We start from the raw sequence: 21,699 nt of genomic DNA, 5'->3' as shown, positions 1-21,699 counted from the left end.
AAAAAAACAAATTCGGCGCGTGGCGGCTTCGTCGATCGACGATGAAGCGTGGCTGAAGGATGACGAGCGAGGCGGAGGCACCGCTACAACGCCGCCGTCACCGCCGCCACCACCACCACCACCGCCACCTCCACCTCCTCCTCGTCCTCCTCTTCCCCCGCCGCTCGCCGATCGCGATGCTCACCGCGGCCGTGACTGCGTGGGCCGTGGCCGTGGCGACTCTCCCGGCCGCGGCCGAAGCTCGCGGAGCCCCGCGTGCTCACGGCGGCGGCCGAGGGGGTGGCTCCCGGCAGGGCTACCCGGTGCTCAACATCGCCGTGATCTACGCGGGCCGCTCCTCGCAGCTGCTCGACGTGAAGCACGTGCTGAGCGGCGGGCAGTTCCTCGACATGCCCATGGACGTGAACGTGGCGGTGACGCGCACGGTGAACGGCACGAATCCGCGGGACGTGATCATCCAGATCTGCGACGTGCTGTCGAGCGTGCGGCTCCACGGGGTCGTTTTCGGCGACGAGACCGAGAGGGAGGCGCTCGCCCAGATCCTCGACTTCATCTCCTCGCAGACGCTCATCCCCATCATCGGTATCCGAGGAGGCTCGGCCGTGGTCATGACTAAAAAGGTACGAGTCCGTTCTGGCATAGATTGTTGTCGTTGTTGTTTTGATTTAAAGCTTTCGTGGCTGCAGGGATTCACATTCTTGGTTCTTTCGGTAGTCACGTGACTTTACCGAAAGAACCAAGGATGTGTTGTTGTTGTGGGTGGGGGGAGGGAGTTAGATCGCGGGTGCATATAATTGTCTCGTTAAAGCCCGCCACCACCCGACACGCAGCCACATTAGCAAGGTTGGTGCCCATGCTCTTTGCTTCTCTCGGTAAAGTCACGTAGTTAGAAAATAAATAAATACAATAAATCACGACGACCGCTTGTTTTGCGATCGAAACGTCGCGATGTGTTTTATTTTATTTTCTACCCACGTGACCTTACCGAAAGAACCAATGGGTATGGATTCCTGCAGTCACGAGAGCTTCAGATCATGATTAAGGTTGGTGGCCGTGAAGTGAATTGTTCAGCACCAGCGTGGGTGTGTTGGGAGTGTAAACTCACAGCCATGGGCGGTGTTTGGGGGGAGAGCGGGGGGAGGGGAGGGGCAACGGAGGACACTTTTATAAATTAATTTTCAGTAGTTTACAATTAAGATTAAAAATAAACTAATTATATGCACCCGCGATTCTTAATGTGCGGGACAAAGGGAAACCTCTCCCCTCTCCCTAAATATAGAAGTCAAACCCCGCCTATGCCCACAAAATTAAATCAACAACGCGAGTAACTGCGATGTTTCTCCGGTGATTTACAGCCACCAGCTTCATCAGGCGATGAGTCAGAATTAAATAGAGGAGGGTGGGGGGCGGTAGAGGAGGGTGGGGGGCGGTAGAGGGGGGGGGGTAAAGATGACGTCATCACTGCGGGGCCCTATCACGTGCGATAGGGCAATGTAGGTGCAGGATTTATGTAGAGTGCACGAGGAATCCGATGAGCTATAAAGCTCTTATTTTGTTTCACACAGACGTCCGGTCGGGGCGGGTAAGAAAGTTGTAATTGTCGTGAGGAGTCACTGTTAAGTCACAAATGCATCGGCGAATTAACCCGGCTAAGTCAGCCCCCCACTTGTGATTGAGGGGTGTGGGGTGTGGGGGGTGTGGGGGGGTGGTGGTTGGGGAGGGGGTGGAGGTTGGGGAGGGGGTGGCGGTGCAGCGAGTCGCCGCTACGGAGGAGAGTGAACTCGGAGGGACTTCAGCCTTTGCACCGTTCCCTGCTGTGTCTTTGGAATGTGCGTGTCTCTCTCGAACTCGCCTCGCCAGGTTCGTAGCGCTAGCGCAGCGCGCTAACCGCTACACCACCGCTAGCCCCCCCCCCTCCCCCCACACGCACACAGACACACGCGCGCACCCCATCACGCACGCGCGCCCCATCACGCACGTGCGCCCCATCACGCACCCCATCACGCACGCGCGCCCCATCACGCACACGTGCGCGCGCGCGCCCCATCACGCACACGCGCGCGCGTGACCTCCGCTCCGACACACTCCCCCACTCCCCACTCCACCCCCCTCACCCACACCCCCTTCGGCAGGAGGAGGAGTCGATCTTCCTGCAGTTCGGTGCCACTGTGCAGCAGCAGTCGCGCGTCATCATGCGCATCATGGAGGAATACGACTGGCACAGCTTCTCGGTGGTCACGTCACACTACACCGGGTACCAGGACTTCATCTACCACCTGCACATCACCGTGGAGAGCAGCTACGTAGGCTGGCACCTCGACCGCATCATCCCCCTCGACCTACTCGACCGCGACAGCGACGACCAGATCAAGGCGAAGCTGCGCAGCATTCAGACGCAGGTGGTCGTTCTCTACTGCTCGATGGCCGAGGCCGAGTACCTGTTCCGCGTCGCCGAGACCGTGGGACTCACTGGCTTCGGTTACGTGTGGATTGTGCCGGGACTGCGTTGGTCCGAGTCGGAGAGACGTCCCCCGGGACACTTCCCGACGGGCATGGTGACCATCTCGTACGACGACGAGCGGCGGGGGCTCGCGCATCGCGCCATGGAAGGGGTGGCCGTCGTGGCCACGGCCGCCTTCAACATGTTCGTCGAGTTCGGCTTCATCCCCGAGTCGAAGCTCAACTGCAACAACACCAACGCCTTCAACAGCTCTCTGTGGAGCACCTTCTACAGGTGCCGTGGGGGGGGGGGTGGGTGGGGGGGTGGAAGGGGGTGGTGGGAGGGGGCGTTGGGGGGGGGGGAAGGTGGGGGTTGGGGGAGGCGGTGGTGGGAGGGGGTGGTGGGGGGGCGGTGGGGGGGGGAGTCGGTGAAGGGAGGGGTAATGGGAGCGGGGTGTTGCGGGGGGAGGCGGTGGTAGGGGGTCGGCTGTGTGGGGGGCGGTCTCGGGGGTCGGTGGGAGAGAGTCGGTGGAGGGGGGCGGTGGGAGGGGGTGGTGGGGGGGGGGTGGTGGGGGCGGTGGGGGGGGGGCGGTGGGGGGGTGGTGGGGAGGGGCGGTGGGGGGCGGATGGCGGTGAAAGCTACAGCCGCAACAGCATCGCACGTCCCTGAGTGATAGCTCAACAAAGTCGCTTACCGTGTGCACATTTATCGCGACAACAACAACAAAACAATCAAAATAATCTACGCGCAAGTTTCTAAATGTGGAGGGGGTGTGGGGGGGGGGGGAGAACCCGGAGGACCCCGGAGGACCCCGGAGGACCCCGGAGAACACACCCTCCGCAGAAAAAAAAAACCGAAACATTACTCGCAACATTGCAATTGTTATTGTCTTCCCGCAGGCAGTCTTTACTTAAGTCGGCTTTCCTCGCCTGGGCTGATGAAACCAAGTTCCCGTGTCCACGTGGCCCCATTCCATCGTGGCCTCGAATACGCCCGACCGGTAGCACCATCGGACTGGGCTGGATAATGATGAGCAGGAGGAGCAGGGATGTAGGGGGGGGGGTGATGAAGGGTTTATGTCAAACTTCCAGGCGGTACACACGCACGATACAAAATAAAAATAAAAATTACCTGCAGTCGATACTTTGCCGCGATGGATCGTCGTAGTCCCGCACAACTTGAAGTTTATTTGATTTGGCACGTGGACGATGATGCTGCTGGCGGTGCAGTTCAAGCAGTCTCCCTGGCTACTTTACACATTGGAGATGCGTGGTGCTGCGTAAAGAAACAGCTGCAAGGACGAGGTCGTAGGAACTCGTGGGCATGGCTACGTGATCCCGGTGGTTCTCCGGTTCCAAACGCCGCCAAGGAGCCAAACTCATGGCATTAGAAGCGGTCCCAACATCTCTACTGCGGCAGAAGCCCCCCCCCTACCCTCCCCCCCCTCCCGCCGAGACTCTCTTGGCAGAGTAATGAGCATCGCTGTTCTTATAAAGATCCCCCCCCCATCCACCCCCATATAGCCTGAGTAGACTGTTGGGGCAAGTGCTGTTGGCGACGAGCACCTAACGAAGGCCGGAACGGCAACACAAAGAGTCTGGGTGGACCAGCACCGCACCCGGTACTCATTTGAGGCTGAGTCGAACTAGGGGAGCGGTGGTGCAGCGGTTAGCGCTACGCCGCGCTATGAACCCCGGCGACCCGGGTTCGATTCCCGCTCACGGCCAACACCCAGTGACGATTATCTGAACCGGTCCTGGGCCTCCCCCTAGGTCGACTCAGCCTCAAATGAGTACCTGGTGCGGTGTGTCGTGAACATCGCCACTGGGGAGACAAAGGCGGTCCAGGCGTGGTGCTGACCACCCACCCCCTCGTGTAACCGTTCCGGCCTTCATAGGTGCCCGCTAACAGCACTTGCCCCCTACAGTCTGTCAAGGCTGTACGGGGGGATCTTTGTCTTTGTGTCTGTGTGTGTCCTAGTGTGGAGCGGTAGTGTGGCGTGTGCCGTGCCGGCCTCCATATGTGCAGTTCGCTTAACAGCACTTGTCCCGACAGTCTGTTGCAGACTGTCGGCGGTGGTGGTGGGGGGTGGGGGGGGGGGTCTTTGTCTTGTTTGGCGTTATCTACCACTCGGCCAGTGTTTAACATTTCATTACAATTCAGGGCGCAGCCGCCAGAGACGCCGGGGTTTATGTTGACATGCCTCTAATGCAGCGTGTCGGCGTGCCCTCTTTGTATCGGGCCTAATAATTTCCACGCTTCTGGGTGCCGCGAGAAAAAGGGGGGGGGGAGGGGGGGGAGGGGGGAAACGTATTTTTTTTCCTTATTTATATTTTATATTTTTGGTGTGTGTGTGTTGTGTTACATCGCTCGCATGAAAGGCCGAAACGTCACGATTGTACGTTTGTCACGCTACAGAGAGCGAGTAGAAATAATGTTCGGCTCGGAAGTTTCACGGCGTTTCAACGTCGCGGGGCGGGGGGTGGTGTGGGATGGTGGGGGGGGGAGTACAGAGTGGGGGGGGGGGTGAGGAAAGAACAACCATGCGTGCGCATGGATTCTGAATTGTTTATCCGGGTGTTCAATGTGGGCGAGTCCCTTTAATCGCAACGCAACTTCGTAACAGAAATCTCCTTCATAATTGGCTCATCGCTGCGAGCGTCACGGGGGGGGGGGGGGGGGGTTGGGGGTGCCCTCCAGTTACGGACGGACGGAACCGATGCGTTGCAAAGATTTCCAGGCCGTAGTTGTCCCGTGACCCGATGACCTCTGGGATTGCGAGCCCAGCGCGACCGCTGACCGCTTGCACGAATTGTGGCGGCGTCGTGGTTAATGTCTCAGGTGAAAAAAAAAAGAGGAAGGACGTTCGTAATTATTGCACTTGATATTTCTGTATTGGGGTTGTTTTTTTGTTTGTTTGTTTTGTTTTGTTCACGCGTTGTGCGAACAAGACCGACAAAGTCCCTTTGAGTGGAGACAGCGAGCAGCAGCATCCACCACGTGGTTGTGTACAGGGCTGGCCATGACGTCACTTTGAGTTGAGACAGCAATTGGTTGCACCCACCACGTGGTTGTGTACAGGGCTGGCCACGACGTCACTCTGAGTTGAGACAGCGGGCGGCAGCACCACACCACGTGGTTGTGTACAGGGCTGGCCACGACGTCACTCTGAGTTGAGACAGCGAGCAGCAGCATCCACCACGTGGTTGTGTTCAGGGCTGGCCATGACGTCACTCTAAGTTGAGACAGCGAGCAGCAGCACCCACCACGTGGTTGTGTACAGGGCTGGCCACAACGTCACTTTGAGTTGAGACAGCGAGCAGCAGCACCCACCACGTGGTTGTGTACAGGGCTGGCCACGACGTCACTTTGAGTTGAGACAGCGAGCAGCAGCACCCACCACGTGGTTATGTACAGGGCTGGCCATGACGTCACTCTGAGTGGAGACAGCGAGCAGCACCACACCACGTGGTTGTGTACAGGACTGGCCATGACGTCACTTTGAGTGGAGACAGCGAGCGGCAGCACCCACCACGTGGTTGTGTACAGGGCTGGCCACGACGTCACTCTGAGTTGAGACAGTGGGAGTCGCGCCCGACTTCTCCTCCACAGATTCCCCCGACCGAGTGGATCGCGGTGGCCGCGGTACCGCGAGGGCCGTGACACAACGTACGGCTGTCTCGAGCTCCCCTCTCGATGTTCGCGGTGGCTAGGAGATGTTGACTACCTCGCCTGGTATACAGGAGGTCGTGGGTTCGATCCGAACCTTGACAACGCCTGCTGTATATTTGCTATTTGCGTGTCTCGCTCTCTCATCATCATTACGTTAGCTAAGAGATGTTAACTACCTCGCTCGGTATACAGGAGGTCGTATGGTTCGATCCCAACCCTGACAACGCCTGCTCTATATTTGGAATTTGCGTGTCTCTCTCTCTCATCATCATCACGCTGGCGAGGAGATGTTGACTATCTCGCCTGGTGTACAGAAGGGCGTGAGTTCGATCCCAACCCTGACAACGCCTGCTGCTGTATATTTGGAATTTGTGTGTCTCTCTCTCTCTCTCCGTGGTCCTCCGTTTTTTTTCCCCTCCACGTTTAGAATCAACGTCACGCCTTCAGAGTTATTTAGCTGCTATGCATTTCCACGTGATGATGATGATGAGCCACTTCGTTTGGCTATAATTTGTGATGGCCAGGTCTGAAAAAGAGGTATATAGCTGGTAAAATAAAATAAAAATAGCTGATCGTAAATATAATTGAGTTTACTTTGACTAAATCTTGACTCTAAGCTTTCGTGACTGCAGGAATTCATATTCTTTGGGTCTTTCTGTAAAGTCACGTAGATAGAACAATTACATAATATTTTTTTTATTTTATTGTTCTGTCAACGTTACTTTGAATAGTGTTTTTTTTTGCAACGTGGCGGGATATAAATGTATACGTATACAAAGGAGACATATCGTCGACTCATCTATTCCCGCGAATTTTTTTTTTAAAGTCCACCGATCAATCGCACGCTCAATATTCATCACATGAGGACGAGCGGGAGCGCCTTCCGCGGTGACTTATCGCTGTTTATCTTAAACCCCCGATCGCGTGACGCGGGGATTCGACCTTTCACACCTGGCAGTGGATTCATCTGCATTAAAAGGTCATTATCTTTGATGACATCATTAGCAATGGGGCCCAGTGGGTGTGAATTGAAGGTGGGGGGGGGGGGGGTGCGAGGGGGGGGGGTCTTTTCTCCTCCGGCAAAAGAGATCCATCGGGAATATGCGGCGCTGAAAAATGTAGACCTCCGGTAAGAGTCGTTACGCCTTCGCCATTGAACGTATGGCAGTGAGCCCTCTCTAAGGGTGGGTGGGTGGGTGGGGGGGGCGTGATGATGATTTAAACGAAACTATATTTTTTAACGAAACTGTGTTTTGATTTAAAGCTTTCGTGACTGCAGTAATTCATATTCTTAGCTCTTTCGGTAAAGTCACGTTGAAGGGAAACGATAAAATAATAAAACATATATAAAACAATAACAATTCTCACGACGTTTCGACCATAACAGACAGCATACATTAATTTTTCGTCTCCCCCCTCCTCTTCTCAGAACATAAATGGACTAGTCCTTCTAAATAAACTGCCAAATCGCTGCGCGTGGCGCTGACGTTTTTTATAAATAAATAAATGCACCGTTAAAAATAAATAAATTAATGCGGACCGGCGCACCTGATGACGACCGTTTGTGTTATGGTCGAAACGTCGTGAGAATTTTTATTGTTTTATATATATTTTATTATTTTATTGTTTCCCTTCAACGTGACTTTACCGAAAGAGCTAAGAATATGAAACTGTGTTTGTTTTGCTAGTTAAAGGTCCCACTGAGCTATTTTTCCAGGATTTTTTTTCTTCTGTTGCGTGGAGTCACTTCAAGATGTTTTCTTGTTCATGTTTTTGTTTTGTTGCGGTTGCACCCGAAGTCAACAGCCGCATGGCTCACAGGGTTATACCTAATGATGAAACCGGAAGAAAAAAAACTTTACGTATAGCTCTTATGCAGAAGAAACCCTGGGCCATCACAAATGATAGCTCAACGAAGCGGGCTTAGAGTCATCACGTGGGCATCCATAGCAGCAGCCAAATAAACTCTAAACGCATGTTTCCAAATGTGGAGGGAAAACCCGGAGGACCCGGAGAAAAAAATCGACGCGACCACGGGGGGACGGGGGGGTAGAGAGAGAGAGACACGCAAACTCCAAATGTACAGCAAGCTTCAGGGTCGGGATCGAACCCACGACCTCCTGTACACCAGGCGAGGTAGTTAACATCTCCTAGCCACCGTGTTGATGATCAGAGGGAGAGACACTCAAACTCCAAATATACAGCAAGCTTCAGGGTCGGATCGAACCCACAACCTCCTGTACACCAGGCGAGGTAGTTAACATCTTCTAGCCACCGTGATGATGATCATCAGAGGGAGAGACACGCAAACTACAAATATACAGCAAGCTTCAGGGTCGGGATCGAACCCACAACTTCCTGTACACCAGGCGAGGTAGTTAACATCTCCTAGCCACCATGATGATGATGATAATGAGAGAGAGAGAGACACGCAAACTCAAGATATACAGCAGGCGTCAGGGTCGGGATCGAACCCACAACCTCCTGTACACCAGGCGAAGTAGTTAACACCTCGAGCAATGTGAACACCGCCTTGGGATGCTTGCGACTGGGAGGGGAAATCGATGCCGAGCCTGGAGCGAGTAAAATATCACGGACGAGGCCGAGTGGCCGGCAGGCCGCGATCGTCCGCCGGGGAATGTATCCGCCTTGAGTCGCTGCTCAGACCGCTTGCATCCAAAGATGATGACGCCAACGCGTGCATACCTGTACGGCGATCCACTGCTGGATAGATGAGGGTCCCCTTCACCCCCTGCGTGAGTCGTGGGCGGTTTTTTTTTTCACCGTGGTTCAAAACCGGTCCAGGGCCCTCCCTTAGGGCGACTCAGCCGTAAGTGAGCATCTTGCATCAGTCTCGGTGCTGGGGGCAGACGAGGTCGGCCAGGCTGCGTGGTTCTGGGACTTTCCCCCTCCCCCCACCCCCCTCCACCGCCCCCCCCCCTCCCCCAACACTGCCCTCATTAAATCTTGACTTAAAGCTTTCGTGACTGCAGGAATTCATATTCTTTGGGTCTCTCGTTAAAGTCACGTCGAAATGTTTGAATTAATAAAAATTAAATGAACAAAAACCACGACTTTTTTTCTTTGGTTCTTTCGGTAAAGTCACGTAGAATGAGAATAAAATAATAAATTGATAAAATAAAATAACACAATAAAATAACACAATAATAAAAAAAACATTGTGTTATTTTATTTTATCAATTTATTATTTTATTCTCATTCTACGTGACTTTACCGAAAGAACCAAAGAAGATGAATCCTTGCAGTCACGAAAGCTTTAAATCTAAAAATAAAAACCACGACGTTTCGATCACAACACCAGCAATCATCATCATCAGGTGTGAAAACCACAGCAAAAAAAATTATTGCTGTGGTTTTCACACCAGATGATGATTGCTTGTGTTGCAATCGAAACGTCGTGAGAATTGTATTGTATTATTATTATATTATTAATTCCCTTCTATGTGGTGACTTCACCGAAAGAACCAAGAATACGAATCCCTGCAGTCACGAAAGCTCTAAAACGAAATCCATCTCCGTGACTTTACCGAAAGACCCAAAGGACACTCCCCCCCCACCCCACCCCCCCCCCCCCGATTATTGCAGCGTGGCTGCCTTCAGGGTTCTGCCTCAACAGCCCTGCGTGGCTACACAGCGCTGGCCCGGAGAGTGGCGCTCATCGTCCCACTCTTCCGTCGTCTCTGCCGTAGGTGCCTGCGGAACATCACGTGGAGAGGCAGGGACCTGTCCTTCAACAGCAACGGCTACCTGGAGAAGCCGTCGATGACGGTGATGGCCCTCAACAACGAGCGCGTATGGGAGAAGGTGAGAGAGCGACCGAGCGAGCGTTTGCGATTGAACCTTCCTTCGCACCGTGCCCAGCCAACCGTGCGTCGACCGGAGCAGCGGTGTCACGTTTTTGCGCTACGAACCCGGCGACCCGAGTTCGATTCCCGCTCACGGACAGCACCGGTGACGATTATCTGAACCAGTCCTTGGGCCTTCCGCCAGGTCGACTCAGCCTCAAATGGGTACTTAATGCGGGGTGTGTAGATATCGACACTGGGGGGGAGACAAAGGCGGCCGGGCGTGGTGCTGGCCACCCACCCCTTCGTGTGCCGTGCCGGCCTTCATAGAGTGCGAAGTGGTTGTTACCTGCAACAACCTATCAAAAGGCTGCTTAACCCAGCCCTCCCACCCACCCACGCCCCCTTACTGACTCCTCCCCCCTTCCTTAACCTGTATATGATCCCGGTTGTCTCTGAACTGTGCTCCTGACACAGATATTCTGCGTTGACTTTTCCACCTGAAGACGGACGCTTGTGTTGCCTCCGAAACGTCGTGATTTAATTATTTTATTTTGTTTTATTTTATCTACGTGACTTTACCGAATAAAACCAAAGAGTAACCACAATCATATAAACAGAAATCTATTTTATTGCAATATACTGGGGGGGGGGGGTGGGGGGATATTTTGAGCATATTTGAATATTGGGGGGGGGGGGGAATGTGTATTTGGATGGACTAGTCCTAAATAAACTGCCAAATCGCTGCGCGTGGCGCTGACGTTTTTTTATAAATCAATAAATACACCGTTTAAAAATAAATACATTTATGCAAACCGACACACCTGAAGACGACCGTTTGAGTTATGGTCGAAACGTCGTGAGAATTTTTATTGTTATATATATTTTATTATTTTGTTGTTTCCCTTCAACGTGACTTTACCGAAAGAACTAAGAATATATAAAAACAAATGTAACGTTCAAATATTGATTTGCCACTTTTTTTTCGACGGGCGCTTGTGCTGCGTCCGAAGCGTCGTGATCTATTTATTTTTCTACCTGCGTGACTTTTTAACGAAAGACCCAAATAATATAAATGTAACGTTAACACGGCCACACCTTGACTTTCGTCCACGTGACATTTCAAATTTCCACGACGTTTGTGCCACGCGTCACCGTTTTCGTTCAGTCTTTGAATAGAAGTCAGTTTCAGTGACCATCACTTATAATTTGTGTTCATTCATATATTATTATTACTGTAGCTTTTTGTTATTTTATTTCATACCCACGTGACTTTAGCGAAAGAACCAAGGAGTATGGATTCATGCAGCCGCGAAAGCTTCAAATCTAGATTGATTACTGGACTTATTTGCGTGATTATACCGTCAACAATTCATCGTTATTTTTTGTGATAACACGCTCTGCTTTGACATTCGTCCATTTTGTGACATTCGTCAATGCTCTGGTCCCCAACCGGACGAAAAAAACGAGGTATCCCTCCTGTAGCTTCAAGAAGTCAAAAAGTCTCCCACCTGTTCGCCATCATTGTCAACGCGTGCCTGGAATCTTCTCTAGGCGATCTCCGGTGCCCGCAGGCAACACATTTCTTGTGATTATTGTTGCAAGTTCTCCGAAGTGTTAACATTTTTCTGAAGCACGCCCCCCGTATTTTCCCTTAGCCAATCACCGTCCTTCGCCTTCGAACGGATCCCAACCGTCGCCTCTGGGTTCCGCTCTGTGCCCCGCCCATTCTCGTTCCAATCACTTCAAAGGCCCTACCTCCCGACCAATCCCTGTGGAGGCCTCTTTCCGCCAATCAGAAACCCTGCTATGTCACTTAGGTTTTGGCGAGCAATATCATCCATAATAGAGGGGGGTTATATATTTGGGTTAGATCGTCGTACTCAGATTGTAAATGTTGTGGCTTGGCTCTCCAACACACCGGTGTGCTGTACTAGTATACTGCACAATACACTACACTATACACTACACTACTATACACTACACAACTATACACTACACTATACACGACACTACTATACACTAGACTATACACTACACTACTTTACACTACACTACTATACACTACGGTACTATAAACTACATCATTAGAGCTCTTTTGCCAGTACCAAAATGTAATAATAGGGGTTTTCCCCTTTTTCTTCTGGCAACAAAACTGAAACCTTTTTACAAGGATTCATGTTTACTGCATTAACCACAATACCTGCAGTCAAAATGCAAACAAAAAACATACTTTGATAATATATGCATTATATTCTTGGTTCTTTCAGTAAAGTCCACGTTGAAGGGAAACAATAAAATAATTAAATAAATATATAAACAATACAATTCTCACGACGTTTCGACTGCAACACAAGCAGTCATCAAGAATATGAATCACTGCAGTCACGAAAGCTTTAAATCAAAATATATGCATTGTCCTTGAAACTGATTGGTCCACACCAAGGGACGGCTTTCTTTTGAGCCTCGACCCAATTGGTGCTCGACCAGATGACGCCAAAAGGCGTCACACAGCTCAAAGACAATGCACTATCAAAGTAATGAGGGCTCGGGGTGAGCATCTATATCATTAGACCCTATTATTATATTTTGGTACTGGCAAAGGAGGTCTAATGATGTAGATGCTCACCCCGAGCCCTCATTACTTTGATAGTGCATTGTCTTTGAGCTGTACGCCTTATTTCGTCATCTGGTTGACCGGATGACGCCTTTTGGCGTCATCCGGTCGAGCACCAATTGAGTCGAGGCTCAAAAGAAAGCTGTCCCTTGGTGTGGACCAATCAGTCTCAAGGACAATGCATAATATTATCATAGTATGTTTTTTGTTTGTATTTTGACTGACGGTATTGTGGTTAATGCAGTAACATGAATCATTGTAAAAAGGTTTCAGTTTTGTTGCCAAAAAAAGGGGGAAAACCCCTATTATAATACTATACACTACACAACTATACACTACACTATACACTACACTATACACTAGTGCTGTGCTAGTGACGAATTGGCCACGTTCTGTTTACGTGACAACCCCTTACTAGTTGGCTGTGTCGGCTGGTGGCGGGTTTTAACGACACAACATTTATACATTGACGCGATCTATCCCCCGCCCCCCCTCCAAAAAAAAAACCCGTCCATGACCGTGGTACATTTTCGAATAGCCGTTAGGCTGCACGTTGGCTTGGGGTCATTTTCGGTCATTGCATCCTGCACCGTGCACGCAACGTATGAAACCCTCGCCACGTGCCGTTGTGTTTCCATGTTCCTGGTGGCTTTTCTTGTTTTCACTTCTAAATGCCACCGTCTGCGATTCGGCCGAGCATGGCAAAATGTATGTGCAGCGAGTGCAGAAGCCAAACTTATTTTAAAAAAAAAAAATATCATTATTATTATTTATTATTAGTCTTGGATTATACATTATAACTCGCCGAGGCATTGACATTACCCCGCTGGCATTTTCTTCTCGCGAGAGGAACAGATTCGGGAAGATATGCATCTGATGATATCTGCGGAAGGCAGCGGTAATGAACGTGTTCCCGCAATTCCACCCAGCCGCTGTTCTCACGGACTGAACGCCAGGCCTAGATGCAACCCCCTATATACAATGAGGTCTGTGTTGTGTGTGTTGCGTCTGTGCGCGAGCTTGTGTGGTTTGTGTGTGCGTGTGTGTGTGTGTGCGCCGGGTGGCTAGAATGCAGCAAACTGGCACGGGAGAGACGTTACATTCCTCCCCTGGTATACAGGAGGTTGTGGGTTCGATCCCAACCCCTTGACGCCTGTATATTTGGAGTTTGCACGTTCTCCCCGTGGTCGTGTGGCTTTGTCTCTGGCTACAGCGGTCTTCCCCTCCACATTTAGAAACGCGCGCTTCCAGTATTGGGCTGCTATGAATTTCCACGTGGTAAACCACTTCATTGGGCTGTCATTTGTGACAGCCAGGTTGCTTCTAGAAAAAAAAAGAGCTGATTAACTTAGTGGTACCTTACCTGGTAAGATACAAATACGTAGAAAGAAAATAAATTAAAGAATAGAATACGTCGTTTCGATAGCAACACAAGCAATCGTCATCAGGTGGAAAACAAACCGAGTGAGCTTAGAAATGCAATACAACACAACACAGAGAGTGGGCTAACACAACAGTCAGCACCTCGCCTGGTTGATTACGTTCTTCCAAAGATTGCTAAACTTGAGAGAGAGAGAGAGAGACAAAACACAGACACGGAGACACACAGACGGACACACAAGCAGAGAGAGACAACATAGAGACACACAGAGAGAGAGAGAGACACACACACAACATAGACACGCAGAGACCCAACGTCTCTGTGTCGAGGCCTATAATAGAGAGAGAGGGGAGGGGGGCAGAGAGAGAATTTACCCGGCTTGTTGGGTCTCTCTATATCCCGGCGGCAACGGGGTGGCTTTCCACACCGCTCGCTCATTGACATGCTAATTTCTCTGCTCCAGCAGACCCCCCTCTCTCTCTGCCCACTCCCCCCCCCCCCCCCGCTCTCTGTGTGACGATGTGTGACGAGGGGAGCGGGGTTGAGAAATGTGACGTCACCTCAAAATGCGCAACTTTCAATAAATATAGACAACACGTTCTACTTAATTACATAGATTTTTTAAATCAATGTTTTCTCCTACAACGTCAGAGTGTGCAGCGCCACATTAAATACGCGCTACAATGGCGATAGTTTCAAGCTATTTAAAGCATGTTTTATTTTTTGGGGGGTGGGGGCAGAGCTTTTGTGACGTCACATTTGAGGGGGGGGGGAGGGGTCTGACTTTTTGTGACGCCGTGTGACGAGGGGTGGGTCAAAAGTCGTCCAAAATCGCGTGACGTCATTTATGGACGGCCCCCAAGGCCACACGGGGGATCTTTGCATTTGGCACTGAGGCGGATACGAAGACAAAAGGACATCCCTTGTAGGCTTCTAAGACCGCTGGGCGAAGTGCTGTTAGCGAGCACCTATTGATCGCCGAGAAAGTACATGGCGGGCAGCACCACCCACTGCCGGCCGCCTTTGTATCCCTCGCACTGATGTTTGCTACTCATCGCAGCTGGGTAGAACATTACTCATTGAAGGCCGAGTCCACCCTCGCCCGTCTGCTTGTCTGCACTCCACGTGCGCGCGTTGCGATAATTGCATCCGCGGACGTCCCTAATTAATCCTCGGCTGGTTCCGTGCACACGCACGGAACAAACACGCACGAACGAACACACACACACGCACGAACGAACACACACACACGCACGGACGAACACACACACGCACGAACGAACACACACACGCACGGAACACACACACGCACGAACACACACACGAAAGAACACACACACGAACGAACACACACACACGCACGAACGAACACACACACGCACGAACGAACACACACACGCACGAACACACACACGAAATAACACACACACGCATGAACGAACATACACACGCACGAACGAACACACACACGAACGCACGAACGAACACACGCACGCACGCACGAACGAACACACAAAGACAAAGATACCCCGTTTAGCCTTAACAGACTGTAGGGGCAAGTGCTGTTAGCGAGCGCCTATGAAGGCCGAAACGGAACACGAGGGGGTGGGTGGCCAGCACCACGCCCGACCGCCTTTGTCTCCCCAGTGGCGATGTTTACTACACACCGCATCAGGTACTCATTTGAGGCTGAGTTGACCTAGGGGAGGCCCAGGACCGGTTCAGATAATCGTCACTGGGTGTTGGCCGTGAGCGGGAATCCAACCCGGGTCGCCAGGGTTCATAGCGCAGCGTAGCGCTAACAGCTACACTACCGCTCCCCACACACGCACGAACACACACGCACGAACACACACACACGCACGAACACACACACACACACGCACGAACACACACGAACAAACACACACGCACAAACACACACACGCACGAACACACACGCACAAACACACACGCACGAACACACACACAAACACACGCGCACAAACACACGCGCACAAACACACACGCACGAACACACACACACACGCACGAACACACACGCACGAACAAACACACGCACGAACACACACGCACAAACACACACACGCACGAACACACACACACGAATACACACACGCACAAACACACACACGCACGAACACACACACACGAATACACACACGCACGAACACACACACACGCACGAACACGCACGCACAAACACACGCACGCGCACGAACACGCACGCACAAACACACGCACGCACAAACAGCGAAGAGAGAGAGAGGTGTGGGGAGGGTTGTGAGTCGGTTGAGGCGGCGGGGGAGTTGGGGGGTCTTCATGAATATTCACTGCGGATCGTTCCTCCCCTCGGCCGTGTGGGTAAATACCACGAGGCACGGCTTTGCCGTGATGAGAGAAGAGAGAGAGCGATTACTTCTTATGCCACAGGAGGAACGCCGTCAGGACGCCTGTTAGGGTCGCGATTGTTAAAGTTCTGTGTAGCCCCAGGCAATGTTCCTCGCATCAGCGGTTGTTGTTGTTGTTGCTGCTGCTGTTGATTCTCTTCCAAGCAGCGCTCGGATCTCAATTGTTAATTATCAAATCGCGTCGCAAACACCCACTCACCCTCCAGCCCCGTCTGATGATACGATGGAGATACCGTGTCTATTCTATCCAATTGTTTTATGTATGTATATATTTTTTCTTAGCAGGTAAGGCCCCAGCTGATCTATGTAGATGTGGTTTGTTTTTCTTGTCAGAAGCGACCCTATCAACGTGGAAATGTATTGCAGCCATACGACTCTCAATGGGTGCTGTTTAGAAATGTGGAGGGGGAAACCGGATGACCTGGGGAGAAAAATCCACGCGACCACGGGGAGAGAGAGAGAGACGTAAACTTCAATAAATATACAGCAGCAGGCGTCAGGGTCGGGATCGAACCCACGACCTCCTTTACACCAGGCGAGGTAGTTAACATCTCCTAGCCACCGTGATGATGATGAGAGAGAGACACGTGAACTTCATTAAATATACAGCAGCAGGCGTCAGGGTCGGGATCGAACCCACGTCCTCCTGTACACCAGGCGAGGTAGTTACACATCTCCTAGCCAACGTGATGATGATGATGAGAGAGAGAGACAGGTAAACTTCAATAAATATACTGCAGTCGTCAGGGTCGGGATCGAACCCACGACCTCCTGTACACCAAGCGAGGGAGTTAACATCTCCTAGCCAACGTGATGATGATGAGAGAGAGAGACACGCAAACACCAAATATACAGCAGCAGGCGTCGTCAAGGTTGGGATCGAACCCACGACCTCCTGTACACCAGGCGAGGGAGTTAACATTTCACCACAGCGGCGTCCGGCACACAATGACAACGGCTGTCCCCAACCCCACCGTTGTAGTCTTTTAAGAGACTGTTGGGGCTAAGCGCTGTTTTAGAGCGAGCAGCTGCTATGAAGGCCCAGCACAGCACACGAGGAGGGGATGGGTGGCCATATCTGTATAAATAAATAAAAAGTTTCGTATCTGGATCCTTGGTCAGAAACTTAACCCCATCTTCTATCATTGGTTCTGTGGTCAAAATCGGTCTCGACTTACGTCGTTTCGACTTACGTCGTTTCGACTTACGTCGTTTCGACTTACGTCGTTTCGACTTACGTCGTATCGACTTACGGGCATTTTTTTTAAGAACGTAACCTGACGTAGGTCCGAGGACCGCCTGTAAATACACAGAGACAAAGGTCACCTGTATAGCCGCAACATGCTATGGGGGCAAGTGCTGTTATAGCGGGTAGCACCTATAAAGGCCAGAATGGCAACACGAGGGGGTGGGTGGCCGGTACCACGCCCGGCCGCCTTTGTCTCCCCAGTGGCGATGGTTACACGCCGCACCAGGCACTCATTTGAGGCCGAGCCGACCTAGGGGGAGGCCCAGGACCGGTTCAGATAATCGTCACTGGTGTTGGCCCTGAGCGGGAATCGAACTCGGGCCGCAGGGTTCACAGTGCGGCGCACTAAACCGCTACAACAGCCACTAAGTGGCGGTGACGAACACCACGGCGCTTGTGCCAGGCCATGTGCACGTTGAGGCCACGTGCAGTGTCGAACGCCCGCTGGCAGGAGGTCACGGGACAGACCCAGGTGCCACGGGTCGACTGACTGAGATGAGTGGCCGATGCACCACCTGTGCCCCCCTACTATGCCAACCTGCTTCATTTTAGCCGCCCTGCGCTCCGCTCGTTGTTGTGAGCGTCGCTCCTCTGCCTTCCGTTGTTGTTGAAGGGCGACTGCCTCCAAATGCCCAGTAGCAGCGTCCTTCACGAGCCTCCTCCACAGAGGCTGATTCACACATCCACTTACTCACCCACTCACCCACTCATTCATGGTACCAACTGAGTGAACGACTAACTCGCACACCCACTCACCCACGCAGTCATTGACCCACTTGAGTCACTCACCCACTCATCCACAACACTCACCCAGAAGTACGACATGCATACGCACACTCTTGCAAATGAGATGTAACCCCTGCTGTCTGTAGCTCTCACCTTGGTTACACATACGCGACATGACCTCGTCTGTCCGTACGTGTGTATGTATGTTGCACTTCTGTCACACCGTGCGTATCCAACGGCGTTAACCTCAGAGAGGAATCTGTCTTGAGGCTGGAATCGAACTGGGGGCATGATTATCGGTGGGTGTCATGCGCTATGTGATTGATGGACGCCACGGAGGTGAGATGTTAACTACCTCGCTTGGTATGCAGGAGGTCGTGGGTTTGATCCCGACCCTGACTATGTCTGCTGTATATTTGGAGTTTGCGTGTCTCTCTCCCCGATTTCCCCCCCTCCACGTTCAGAAACATGCGCTTGGATTATTTTTACTGCTATGAAGTTTACGTGACAGACCCTTAGTAATTGGCTGTGTCGGGTGGTGGCGAGTTTACCGACGCATTCATGTTTCCGCGATCTAACCCAAACATTTATATTAATGGATGATGAGAGAAGATTTCAACAACATTGTTAAAGAATATAACATGCCAATAGCTTTTACGCTTTCTGGCAATAAAGCAGGTGTTAACATGTTAACATCCTTTGCCTGTCTCTATTGCGGACCAATCAGTTTCAAAGACAATGCAAATAATATTGTCAGAGCATGTTCTATTGTTTTCATGTTCACCAGGTTAATGCCGACAGGATTCCTTGAAAAAAAAATGATTGTTATATGTTGATGCTGGCAAGAAAGGTTCCAGAGCACAACAACGAAACACTGATTTATGAACGCGGTTTAAATTAAAATTGTTAGTGAAAATGACGATTGCAATTCTGTCCTAAATGTGCACCCCATGCCTGCTCCTACCCCTCACCCCCCCCCCCCCCCCCCGCTTCTGTTGATGTGCATGATGTGCTTATTTCAGCTGCTGCACCCTCTCTCTCTCCGGCCTCTCCCCCTCCCCCCAACTTTACTTCCTATTTAAGGCTTCTGTTCATCCCTCCGGCTCCCCTTTATCTTTCTCCTTGCTTCTCTGTCCGTCTTTCCTCCCTCCTTGCCCCTTGGTGGGCCCGTATATGTATTTCTGCTGACTTTGCACCACGTATTTGTTCACTCTGTCTATGCTGGTATGTGCAATCCAGAGGTTGAACACGAAATTTAACACTCTTCTGAAATTCGTGGTCCGCCAGGTCTAACTGTGTTGTTGGCCTGCCTGGTTGTGCTTCACGTAATTTTTTCTTAGGTTTGTTGAATTCTCGTCTCTCATCTTTTTGTTGTATTTACCTCCGTGATTTGTTCTTGACACCTGATGAAGATCGCTTGCGTTGCGATCGAAACGTCGTGAGAATTTTATTGTGTCATTTTATTTGATCAATTTATTATTTTATTCTCATTCTACGTGACTTACCGAAAGAACCAAAGAAGATGAATCCTTGCAGTCACGAAAGCTTTAGATCGAAATTTAACGTGGAAACACTTCCTTCAAAATGTGGTGGGCGCTCGTTCAATTGCAAGCGACGTCAAGCGCTGCTTAGACGAACCAAATAATTCACTTTTGCCGTTATACAATAATAATAATAATAGGCGACGTGCGAGCTTGCGAGACGTCAAATATTGGGGGACCGATTGCAAACCCCACCCGCCCTCGCGAGCTGATAATGTAGTTTACTACACCACTGATAATGTAGTTACTACACCACTGATAATGTAGTTACTACACCACTGATAATGTAGTTACTACACCACTGATGATGTAGTTACTAGGCCTCTGATAATGTAGTTACTACGCCACTGATAATGTAGTTACTAGGCCTCTGATAATGTAGTTACTACATCACTGATAATGTAGTTACTACACCACTGATAATGTAGTTACTACGCCACTGATAATGTAGTTACTACGTCACTGATAATGTAGTCCCTACGTCACTGATGATGTAGTCACTACACCACTGATAATGTAGTTACTACACCACTGATAATGTAGTTACTACACCACTGATAATGTAGTTACTACGTGACTGATAATGTAGTTACTACTCCACTCATAATGTAGTTACTAGGCCACTGATAATGTAGTTACTACGTGACTGATAATGTAGTTACTACTCCACTCATAATGTAGTTACTACGCCACTGATAATGTAGTTACTAGGCCTCTGATAATGTAGTTACTACGCCACTGAAAATGTAGTTACTGCACCACTGATAATGTAGTTACTACACCACTAATAATGTAGTTACTACACCACTGATAATGTAGTTACTACTCCACTCATAATGTAGTTACTACGCCACTGATAATGTAGTTACTACACCACTGATAATGTAGTTACTACGTCACTGATAATGTAGTCACTACATCACTGATGATGTAGTCACTACACCACTGATAATGTAGTTACTACACCACTGATAATGTAGTTACTACTCCACTCATAATGTAGTTACTACGCCACTGATAATGTAGTTACTACGTGACTGATAATGTAGTTACTACTCCACTCATAATGTAGTTACTACGCCACTGATAATGTAGTTACTACGTGACTGATAATGTAGTTACTACTCCACTCATAATGTAGTTACTACGCCACTGATAATGTAGTTACTACACCACTGATAATGTAGATACTACGTCACTGATAATGTAGTCACTACGTCACTGATAATGTAGTCACTACGCAGCTGATAATGTAGTTACTACGCCACTGATAGTGTAGTTTACTACACCACTGATAATGTAGTTACTACACCACTGATAATGTAGTTACTACGTCACTGATAATGCAGGTTACTACACCACTGATGATGTAGTCACTACACCACTGATAATGTAGTTGCTACGTCACTGATAATGTAGTTACTACACCACTGATAATGTAGTTACTGCACCACTGATAATGTAGTTACTACACCACTGATAATGTAGTTACTACACCATTGATAATGTAGTTACTACTCCACTCATAATGTATTTACTACGCCACTGATAATGTAGTTACTACACCACTGATAATGTAGTTACTACGTCACTGATAATGTAGTCACTACGTCACTGATGATGTAGTCACTACACCACTGATAATGTAGTTACTACACCACTGATAATGTAGTTACTACTCCACTCATAATGTAGTTACTACGCCACTGATAATGTAGTTACTACGTGACTGATAATGTAGTTACTACTCCACTCATAATGTAGTTACTACGCCACTGATAATGTAGTTACTACGTGACTGATAATGTAGTTACTACTCCACTCATAATGTAGTTACTACGCCACTGATAATGTAG

At 50.1% G+C, this 21,699-nt stretch overlaps 1 protein-coding gene across 2 annotated transcripts in view; it reads left to right on the top strand.

The window, feature by feature from the left end:
* LOC116955187 (glutamate receptor ionotropic, NMDA 2C-like) overlaps positions 1 to 21,699 on the top strand; it is an 83,467-nt gene continuing 61,768 nt past the window's right edge. The window contains exons 1-3 of one of the 2 annotated variants that reach the window (XM_076052864.1): positions 1 to 620; positions 2,133 to 2,734; positions 9,823 to 9,937. In XM_076052864.1, the coding sequence (XP_075908979.1) occupies positions 60 to 620; positions 2,133 to 2,734; positions 9,823 to 9,937 (1,278 nt within the window). In that variant the 5' untranslated portion in view covers positions 1 to 59. The remainder of the gene's footprint in view (positions 621 to 2,132; positions 2,735 to 9,822; positions 9,938 to 21,699) is intronic. The other variant, XM_076052862.1, reaches the window with a different exon arrangement.

This window comes from Petromyzon marinus, chromosome 58, assembly GCF_048934315.1.
Source record: "Petromyzon marinus isolate PM22_M1 ecotype Great Lakes invasive population chromosome 58, UKy_Petmar_22M1.pri1.0, whole genome shotgun sequence".
Classification (NCBI taxonomy): Eukaryota; Metazoa; Chordata; class Hyperoartia; order Petromyzontiformes; family Petromyzontidae; genus Petromyzon; species Petromyzon marinus.
This window is presented reverse-complemented; position numbering and strand designations above follow the sequence as displayed.